This window comes from Drosophila subpulchrella, chromosome 2L (assembly GCF_014743375.2).
Source record: "Drosophila subpulchrella strain 33 F10 #4 breed RU33 chromosome 2L, RU_Dsub_v1.1 Primary Assembly, whole genome shotgun sequence".
NCBI lineage: Eukaryota > Metazoa > Arthropoda > Insecta > Diptera > Drosophilidae > Drosophila > Drosophila subpulchrella.
In genome coordinates, this window is record NC_050610.1 from 20,435,966 (window position 1) to 20,447,087 (window position 11,122).

Below are 11,122 nucleotides of genomic sequence, written 5' to 3' on the forward strand. Positions count from 1 at the left end.
AACCAACCGGAAAACGCCCTTTTTTCAATGCCCCTTGCGATGATGCGATTACAGCAAATGAGGGGACTTCCTGCCGTCCACCATTTTTGTTTTTTATTCGCAACCAGACCACCCACACACAGATACACCCACACAAGCGCAGTGGCGCTCCGCACGCACGCACACTGGCGCACATATCCTGTGGCTTTCGACAATTCACCACAAAATGTCAAGAATGACGAAAAGCTAGATGTGGAACGACTGCTACGTTGTATTGGTATGTGCTGCAAGCTGTCCCGCTCCCACAGCTTGCCTTCTCGCTCGCCCCCCCCCCCCCCCCCCCCCCCTCCTCTGGGTTATCCTGCTTGGCAAATATCCTTCGTCGGCAGAGATGCTGAACTCTCCTGGCTTCTCTCGTTTTTTGCTACACCTTTTTTTCTGCTCTTTGTTTGGTGGAATCCGGCGCTTGTAGGCTGTCGGATTATTAGTTCTAAAGTCAGGACCTCTTCCGACGAAAGGGCTCTACACTCGGGGTACATTTAACCGTTCGAGTCATTTGAAACTGATCTAAAAGGGTTTTTGCCAATTACTTGGGGTAAAGTTGTGTCTTACGGATTAGTGAAATATCATTTTAAAGTGTCTATTATAAGAAAGTTCCTATAACGAAAATTAAATAGGACAAGTAACCCGCATTTGCTACTACCCTGCTTTTAAGGCAAATTTTAATATTCATATATATTTGTTTAATATATTTATTAGATTTCATTGGTTAATCACGGATTAGTGTAAAATCATTTTAAAGTGTCTATTATAAGAAAGTTTCTATAACGAAAATTAAGTAGGGCAAGCAACCCGTATTTGGTAGTACCCTGCTCCTAAGGCAAAATTTATTTTTATATTTATTTATTTATTATATATTTATTGTATTTATTCGATTTTATTAGTTAATCAAAAATTTTAATCATATTATACCAATATAATTTTTTAAGATTTATCATAGATTGAAGATCTATTATAAATACATTGTATGAGTAACTCGGTATAATTCTGTTAAGAAAAGTCTTTAAAAATGTAAAAAATTTTTAATGGTCATGAAAAAACTTGTATTTGCTTATCGACTAACCGACTAAAGCACTTAAATTATCAAAAGATGTTAAGGTGATAACCGGTTTTCTTAAGGTGGTCCTGATTTATTTTACAGCAAGTGATTTATTTATAACAAGGCCATAAATATTTTAACCTTAAATCGATTTTTTATTTATTAAAGCTTAACAAAGCTGAATAATATTTTGTAATTATAAAAAAAAAATATTAACCATAAAATAAAATATAGCAATTTTAATATTTAGTTAGAGAATAAATTGGTAGGGTGACTCTTTAACCTCAAGACAAATGGAATGTAGTGTCTCACTTTTGTGCGGACAGAAGCTGGATAGATCGATACAAATAGCCGAGTAACATTTCCCATGTGGCAAGGATATATAGCATTCACACATCCATTCCTGCATATGGTTCGGTTTCGGGACATTCTGCAATGGCGTTTCCCCGGCTGGCACTGGCTGGAGTTACCATGGCTATCGGAATCGCAATGGCAATCGCAATCGGAGCTCGGTCGGTTGTTGGTATGTTGATAGGGGTTGATTTACTGACTCTCATCCAAATTGAAGTGACTTTTGCGACAGTGTGAGCGGGGTGAGCTCACCCATACATACGGCATCAACGTCTTTTGCACATGACACTCGGCTTAGAGGGTGGAGTCTTGTAAGTCGATTCGGATCGTCGAGGGGTTTAGGATAAGCCCCGTGTCCATTACACAGCCCATTTGGCTGGCTGTGGTTACATGGACGGCCCACTATGTCGTATATAAGGCAGGCAGGTCCCGTCCCCCCCAACGAAATACACCTTCCAAATACGATCCTGCGGTTATATTAACCAGTCAGAACGCAAAGTCATTTGCAGCTACGACGTGAACGTCGCCGTCGGTCGTACCCCCAACCAACCATCCACCCATCCAATCGACCCTGAACCACCCATGCCTCTTCACCGCCCCTCTCTCCACACACATGGCAAATTTGCGGCATCAAGAAGTCGCATTTTTCTATAACCCCACACCCCTCTAGAATTCGCGTTCTCTTTCGCTCTGACAACCCTGGATGGTTCCGGTTTCCCAAATGGCTAGGCCACGCCCCCGAGGCAGAGAAAACTCACCACTTTCCGGAAAACCTGCGCAGGCGCCCAAACTTCAGTTCGAACTTGAATTCGAAAAGCGAGAAAAGTAGGCTTTGGGTTACCGTTTCCCTGCCTTTCGAGGCTGGGACTGCTTGTAGTTCATTCGATCCGGCCTTTTCAAACATATCGGAAGTCCATTACAAAAACACCAAAAAAAGTTTTATAAAAATTTTATATAAAAAAAAACTAAGTTTTGATTTGTACGGCACCATTCTAAAGTTTTAGGTTAGTGAAAAAAAATAATATAGAAAAAAATAAGGTTTTTAAAATATATTTTCCAGTAAGCATGGACGGATTTTATAGTAACAACGGTTGCGGTTCCAACAACAACGGCGGCTACTCCCAGAGTTCGAGGAGTGGCAACTGTGGATCCTATTGTGGCAGTTGCCCCAATGGCCAGTGCCCCCGAATGGAGGCGGGTGGCAATGGCAATGGGGCACAAGGCCAGAGCCGGCTTGGTTGTCCTGGCGGCAACTGTTGTCCCGGCGGATGCTGTCCCACCGGAAGGTCGCGCTTCAATCGAGACTGGCAGAATGGCGGACGTCAGCACTAAAGAGCTGGCGCTTCTCTGCCCGACAAATCGAACCACCTGCGAAATGGACTTCCATCTACACTTTACCCGAATAGCTTGAAACACCAGATAGGGAGAACATCTACAAACGAGAGGAACACACGAATGGGAAAGAATGCCTACCGAACCCAGATGAAATTGTTGAACCAGAAATTCATTGTAACACAAATATACGATCAACACATTATTAAAAAAAACAAATGTCTTTTAACGATTTTTCAATAGAGCCAAAAACCAAACCAAAATATAGAAACGATCAAGTTTTCTTTGTTCTGTCATATTGGTTATATTTTGCAGAAAGTATTTATAAGGGTATTGCGACTCTTGATTTGCGACTAACTTACTGGATTTAAAAACAATGATATAGTCTAATGCCTCGACTATCAAATACCCAGCTTAAGTGGGAGATAGAGAAACACAAACATCAGTTTGGGGGCGTTTTTAGGTAAATTGAAAGATTTTAAACTTTTATTCTAACATCAAATCTTTAGGCTCCATGGATTTGGGCGGTTTGAGCACTAGTATGTGTCACATTTTGACCAAAAGTTTTACTATCAAAAATGTGGGGCTTGGCAGAACTTAGCGTTATGCGTCAAAACAAACATGGGTTTCATAGGCACTTTTAGAATCTAAATGGAACATTTTAACTCTCTAGGTTTAAAAAATTTTTGCCCGAGCGACTGAGTTCAATTTCGATAACTGCTCCACCTAGCGGCGAAAACTTTTAACGAAATTTGCAAATTATTGATAAATCAAACAAAATTTTATATACACATTTACATATCTTTAAAAATGTGGAGGCTAGATAGACCTTAGCGTTGTAATCGGATAACAAATGAAATGCCAACTCCCTAGCTATTATTGTTTCCGAAATCACAGCGTTTACATGGACAGACAGACAGACATGGCCAGATCGACACGCTAGTAATTCAGGATTAAGAATATATATACTTTATAGGGTCGGACACGCTACCTTCGATGAATGCAATATACCCTTTTACTTTACGAGTAATGGGTATCATTATATCCAGTCGCATTCATATAACGTTTAGCAGATTGCAACCAAAAAGTGTTTGCTGTAACAACAATACGGGTACGAAATTGATGTCTTGGTAATAATTTATATCACTTCAGTTCAGTCACCGGTTCTTTCAAAATCTTGTTATGTTGTTAAAAATATAAAAAATGGTAAAAAAATGAACATTTTTACGGTATTATTGTTAATCTAAACTGTTTTTAAAAGTGGTTGCTGTCAGCAAAGTCGAACACCCCAATAAGATTACAAGTAATTAACCGAGCTGCACTAACTCGCGACTTAAAAAGTTTCGTAACATTTACTGTGTTCATGGTAAAATTGACCACGACTTTTGTTTTGGGGAAACGTAACTGTGTTTTCGGTCAATTTGAACAATGGATTTTTGGTATTTAGTAGTACTAAAGGACGGGTCTCTGGACTCCGACGCATACGTACGAATTTATGCCTATATAGATAGAAGGATGCATTCGAGTCGTCTGCGTGGCGTTGACCCATGCCATGCAGCGATGTTACGGGCTAATACCTTCATGTGAGCAGGACCACGTGCGCTCCTCCTCCTCCTAGTCCTCCACCTCCTCATCCTCCTCCTGGCGTGTCTAACGCTGCTCGTGATGAGGTGGCTCTGGATGTGGATGTGGATGGGTGGTGGCTGAGTGGTTTGGCGTGGCTGTGCTCGGGGTTGCTCTAATTCCACTGCCGCAATTCGAGGCATCCGAGGCTGTTCCTGGTTGTTGCTGCTGTGCACCCGTAAAATTGATTGCGGCGAAAGCTGGAAAGCTGCACGTTATGCTCGTGGCCTGACTTGGTATCTCTGGTCTGCTCAGTTCCGACGGATGCTGGGAAAGTCTGGGAAATGGAAATGGAAATAGCGTTCCCCCCCTGGGTGAGTGAGTGGGTGTGAAGTGGGCAGTGGGAGGCGGCGAATGGGTTGTGCCCCAACTGGTTTCCATGGTAAAAATGTGATTTTTTTGAGGAGTTTGAAATGCCACTTCCTCTTTTTTGCCCTCTTTTATTTTCTTGTCACTCTTTAATTACTTACTATTAGCTGGCCAAATTAAAGGGAACCCAATAAGTGTTTTCTGTTAACATCAGGGCATTGCCTTTTTGTAACAGGAGATTCCTATTGTTCACATACCCATAGATACAAATTGGGGAAACTAATATTTATCCGAATGAGAAATAGTTAAAAAAAAATTTTTTTCAATAAAATACCTGTATGACCTTTATTTTTCATTGTTGTCGTAGATTTTTAGGATAACACTTCACTTAACCAATTAAACACTGTGAAATTGAGAAATAATCGGGATATACTATACCTAATTACCTATAAAGGTATATAAAAGTTGCGCTGGCACATGCCACAATTCTTTCCACATTTTTTGTTCCGTCATCAAATATAATTCTGAAATCCATTTGTCAACCTTGATTCACTCAAGGCATCCAATATAAAACCAAAACAGAACGCTTTAGTAGACGGCCTCGACTATCAGATACCCCTTCCTCAACTAAGGGGAGTGCGAGGGAGATGGTGATTGGTGATTGCACATCCCGAAAAAGCGCCACCTAGCGACGATTCCTTCATTGCTTATAACGTTTTAATGGATGGTCCTATTCAAACCGTTTTCATTTACACTTTTATAAAATCTTATAAAAATCCGAGATCTCAGCGTTCATACGAACGGACAGACAGGAGAAAATGGCTAGATTGACTCCGGCTAGTGATCCTGATCAAGAATATTTATATTTTATTGGGTCAGATACGATTCCTTCTACCTGTTACTTTCCGACGAGTCTAGTATACACTTTTACTCTACGAGTAGCTGGTATAAAAAGTTTGTATAAATATGTCGAATATGATTTACTTTAGAGCACTCCCCGAGAAAATTGTTTGTACTTACTTAAAAACTTATTTTAAAACTTAAAGAAATACCACTTTAAATGTTATAAAACACCCAGACTTGACAACAAAATGTAACGTACCATTTCAGACTGTAACGTATTTTAAAATTGTAATTTACCGCTTTAAATAAATATGACTTCCTGGTGCATATATAAATGAGTGATGGAACGTTCAGTCTTCAGTCTTGTCTGATTAGTATAAAACTAGTACCATGCGTTGCCTCCTTCTGATGCCTTTCTGCATGCTTGCACTTTTGGGCCTTTCTGCGGCCCAACTTTGTAGGTGTTCTAGAGAACTTGACCCGGTCTGTGGATCGGATTCTAAGACCTACTCCAACCTTTGCATCCTCCAGTGCGAAGGAAAAGGAAAAGGAGTTACCTTGGCCAAACGCGGACATTGCTAGTAACAGAAGTACAAAGATCTAAAAAATCAATTATAAAGACACCTAAAATGGATAAATTTGTTAAATGAGTAATAAACTAATTCATTTTCAGACCTGTTTTGATTTTTAGAATCCTAAAATTTGCATGTTTTTAAGTCCTTGGTAAGTCCTTTGGTAAATGTTTTTAAAATAGCAAATGTAACACGTAAATGTAACAAATGTAACAAATGTAAATGGCACACGCCACAATTCTTTCCTCATTATTTTGTTCTAAAACAACAATTTGACAACCTTGATTCACTCAAGGCATCCAATACAAAATCAGAAACAAAACAAGGAAGAACGCTATAGTCGAGTACCTCGACTATCAGATACCCGTTACTCAGCTAAAAGGACCAAAGGAAAATGGAGATATGCAGCAAAGCGAGGTTGAAATGCGCCACCTACCGGCGGTAGACAGATTTAAGCGTTGTGGGCGTTAGAGTGGGCGTGGCAAAGTTTTTTTTGGATCAATAGATAGGTATGGAGAAGACCAATACATTTCAGTTAAAATTTTGTATCTAGCATGAATATTGTGGGCGCCACAGGCTTGGGCGGTTTGTGGGCGTTAGAGTGGGCGTGGCATATTCGCGTGACAAACCTGCGCTGCGCTCAAGCCTACGGAATCTAAATCTGAATTCCCATTTCTCTATCTTTGATATTTTCCGAGATATCTGCGTTCATATTTACGATTTTTTGAAGTTTGTGGGCGGTTTGTGGGCGTTCAAGTGGGCGTGGCAAACTTTTTTTTGGGTCAATCGATAGGTATTGATGAGAACAATACATTTCAGTTAAAATTTTTATTCTAGCATGAAAACTGTAGGAGCCTCAGTTTTGGGCGGTTTGTGGGCGTTAGAGTGGGCGTGGCACTCTGCTGAAACAAACTTGCGCTGCGTAAGAAGATCAGGAATCTGCACGCCTAATCTCAATAGCCTAGCTCTTATAGTTTCCAAGATCTCAGCGTTCATCCGGACGGACAGACAGACGGACAGACGGACAGACGGACAGACGGACAGACGGACAGACGGACAGACGGACAGACGGACATGGCTAGATCGACTCGGCTAGTGATCCTGATCAAGAATATATATACTTTATGGGGTCGGAAACGCTTCCTTCTGCCTGTTACATACTTTCCGACGAATCTAGTATACCCTTTTACTCTACGAGTAACGGGTATAAAAACAAAGGCAGAACGCTATAGAAGACGGCCTCGACTATCAGATACCCGTTCCTCAGCTAAGGGAAGTGCGAGGGAGATGGTGATTTGAAAGCAGCAAAGCGACAATATTGCATACTCCGAAACAACGCCACCTAGCGTCGATTCCTTTATCGATTATAACTTTTTAATATGGACCATCCATATTCACTAACACCTTTATAGAATCTGATAAATATCAGAGATCTCGGCGTTCATCCGGACGGACAGACAGGCGAACATGGCTAGATCGACTGCGGCTAGTGATCCTGATCAAGAATATTTATATTTTATTGGGTCAGTCACGCTTCCTTCTACCTGTTACTTTCCGACGAGTCTAGTATACCCTTTAACTCTACGAGTAACCGGTATAAAAAGTTTGTATAAATATGTCGAATATGATTTACTTTAGAGCACTCCCCGTGAAAATTGTTTGTACTTACTTAAAAACTTATTTTAAAACTTAAAGAAATACCACTTTAAATGTTATAAAACACCCAGACTTGACAACAAAACGTAACGTACCATTTCAGACTGTAACGTATTTTAAAATTGTAATTAACCGCTTTAAGTAAATACGACTTCCTGGTGCATATATAAATGAGAGATGGAACGTTCAGTCTTCAGTCTTGTCTGATTAGTATAAAACTTATACCATGCGTTGCCTCCTTCTGATGCCTTTCTGCATGCTTGCACTTTTGGTCCTTTCCTCGGCCCAACTTTGTCCGTGTAGTAAAGAACTTGACCCGGTCTGTGGATCGGATTATAAGACCTACCCCAACCTTTGCCTCCTCCAGTGCGCAGGAAAAGGAAAAGGAGTTACCTTGGCCAAACGCGGTCGTTGCTAGTAACAGAAATACAAAGATCTAAAAAATCAATTATAAAGACACCTAAAATGGATAAATTTGTTAAATTAAAAATAAACAAATTCATTTTCAGACCTGTTTTGATTTTTAGAATCCTAAAATTTGCATGCTTTTAAGCAACTTGAAAAACTTTTGGTAAATGTTTTTAAAATAGCAAATGTAACACGTAAATGTGACAAATGTAACAAATGTAAATTGCATTGTTCTGAAAGTCATTTGACAACCTTAATTCACTCAAGGCATCCAATACAAAAACAGAAACAAAATCAAAGGCAGAACGCTATAGAAGACGGCCTCGACTATCAGATACCCGTTACTCAGCTAAGGGAAGTGCAAGGGAGATGGTGATTTGAAAGCAGCAAAGCGACAAAATTGCATACTCCGAAACAACGCCACCTAGCGTCGATTCCTTTATCGATTATAACTTTTTAATATGGACCATCCATATTCATTTACACCTTTATAGAATCTTATAAATATCAGAGATCTCAGCTTTCACACGGACGGACAGACAGGCGAACGTGGCTAGATCGACTCCGACTAGTGATCCTGATCAAGAATATTTATATTTTATTGGGTCAGATACGATTCCTTCTACCTGTTACTTTCCGACGAGTCTACTACACCCTTTTACTCTACGAGTAGCTGGTATAAAAAGTTTGTATAAATATGTCGGATATGATTTACTTAAGAGCACGCCCCGAAAAAATTGTACTTATTTAAAAACTTATAGAATTACCACTTTAAATGTTATAAAACACCCAGACGTGACAACAAGTATTTTAAAATTGTAATAAACCGCTTTAAGTAAATACGACTTCCTGGTGCATATATAAATGAGTGATGGAAAGTTCAGTCTTCAGTCTTGTCTGATTAGTATAAAACTAGTACCATGCGTTGCCTTGTTCTGATGTCTTTCTGCATGCTTGCACTTTTGGGCCTTTCTGCGGCCCAACTTTGTCCGTGTACTTTACTACTTGCCCCGGTCTGTGGATCGGACTCTAAGACCTACTCCAACCTTTGCCTCCTCCAGTGCGAAGGAAAAGGAAAAGGGGTTACCTTGGCCAAACGCGGACATTGCTAGTAACAGCAATACAAAGATCTAACAAATCAATTGTAAACACACCTAAAATGGATACATTTGTTAAATGAAAAATAAACTAATTCATTTTCATACCTGTTGATTTTTGAATCCTAAAATTTGCATGTTTTTAAGCCACTTGAAAAACTTTCGGTAAATGTTTTTGTATTAGCAAACTTAATAATAAATAAATATTTATTCTTAAGATAAATACCTTTATTTCGTCAAGTAAGAACATTTAGGAAAATCGTATTAGAACTGCACTTTATACTACATTAACATTTAACGCTGTCAGTTTTCAATCCATTGTGGTTTAAATCTTGACCGTTCCGTTTAATCATCGATTCCTTTGGCTCATCCTTTTGTAGCTGTCATGGATTACAAGCTTATAAGTGGTATTCTCCTCGCACCCGCCAGGCGTATGCACGAACTCAAAATTAGCAAACAGCCATCAATCCTATAGTATGCTATGCCGACCCATGCTCCAAATTGGATGGACAAGTGCCACAATTCACATCATCAAGATTGCGTGGATCTTGTACTCACACACTCGTGCTCAGCCCATATACCATAACCCATATCACATATCACATCGCACATCGCACATCGCATATCCCATATGCAGCCCACCTTTTTGGCCAAGGCTAATTCGCATGTCATGGTGACGATGAGGCACTCCTTGTTGTTGGTCATAGAGGCCTGGGTGCGGGGAATTAACCCTTTTGCTGAGCTGTGCGCCCAGCAATGTGTCTATAAAAAAACAATGATGGACATTGGGGACTTGGGCATAGAATAATAGTACATCAAAAATTTTACAGCAACGAAATAAAATCATTTACGCAACATCGAGACCCAAAAAATAAATGGCAAGAAAGGAGTAAAGAAAACGAGAAATTTAATTTAGAAACTTTCCAGAGTGACAATTGAATGCTCTATAGAAACTTAACTAAATAATATCAGTAGGGTGATAAAGCCAAGACATTTGGTTTTGTATCGGTTCTTAAATTCAATGAAAAGGGTGCAGAAAATGAAATTAGTGTGGGAGATATATCTAGATTTGCCATAAGTTAAAACAAAGTTTTAAGGTTTGTAACGTAAAACAATTTTAATGATTTTATTTTCCACTTTCCAAATATCATTTCATTTGTAATGACTTCGAAATAGACATTAGGGTATGCCAGGACTAGAAGAAGACCACGCTAAGCGGATGTAGCACGCTTATCCTTTTACACACTCCCACACTCGCAGAAGGACATCTGGGCATTGGGTTTTATTTTTGCATTATTATTTTTACTTTATTTAAACCACACAAAATACTTAAGACGATTTTGTGTTTTGTGGCCCAAGATGTATTGCCCATGGCCGGCAGCAAAAAGAAAAGTGTGAAAAGAACTGTGGGGGGCGAGTGGAAAAAGTTTTCCCCCAAAGAGGTGGGCGGACTGAAAGGGTAATGTGCAACATGTCCGAGCGGTTTGTGCGGCTGTCCCTCCTCAATGGGATGCCCCCGGGCGTTTGCATATGCAAAATAAGACTTCTTTCTTCACCTTCTGCCAAAGACATTTGTCTCAGACAATTGAATCGGGCTCTTTGATGACAGTGGGGATGTTCAGAAACCGGGCATCAATAATAGACGCATGGCGCACATGTCCTTTGTAAAGACATTTGTACCCATTCGGAATCGGACTTGGATCCGAATCTGCTGACAGAATTTATGACAGCTCCACTCTTCTTTGCCGCAGGACTCACTGGAACCCAACCCCTCTTTGGACATTGCTTAAGCATTGTGGAATATGCGACAGCATACAAATTGAGGATTTTTATTTTCATTACACTTTTTATGA

The 11,122-nt window shown here is 39.9% G+C and overlaps 2 protein-coding genes across 2 annotated transcripts; both read left to right on the forward strand.

The window, feature by feature from the left end:
- Window positions 1-2,292: 2,292 nt before the first annotated feature.
- LOC119547607 (keratin-associated protein 5-5) lies at window positions 2,293-2,980 on the forward strand. The gene is made up of 2 exons (XM_037854531.1): window positions 2,293-2,433; window positions 2,490-2,980. The coding sequence occupies exon 2, from the start codon at window positions 2,495-2,497 to the stop codon at window positions 2,759-2,761; it is 267 nt and encodes an 88-aa protein (XP_037710459.1). The 5' UTR covers window positions 2,293-2,433; window positions 2,490-2,494; the 3' UTR covers window positions 2,762-2,980.
- Window positions 2,981-7,960: 4,980 nt separating this feature from the next.
- On the forward strand, window positions 7,961-9,376 carry LOC119546354 (serine protease inhibitor dipetalogastin-like). Its single transcript, XM_037852582.1, has 3 exons — window positions 7,961-8,181; window positions 9,009-9,024; window positions 9,078-9,376. Exons 1-3 carry the CDS (start codon window positions 7,991-7,993, stop codon window positions 9,282-9,284), a joined length of 414 nt encoding a protein of 137 aa, XP_037708510.1. The 5' UTR covers window positions 7,961-7,990; the 3' UTR covers window positions 9,285-9,376.
- Window positions 9,377-11,122: the final 1,746 nt, after the last annotated feature.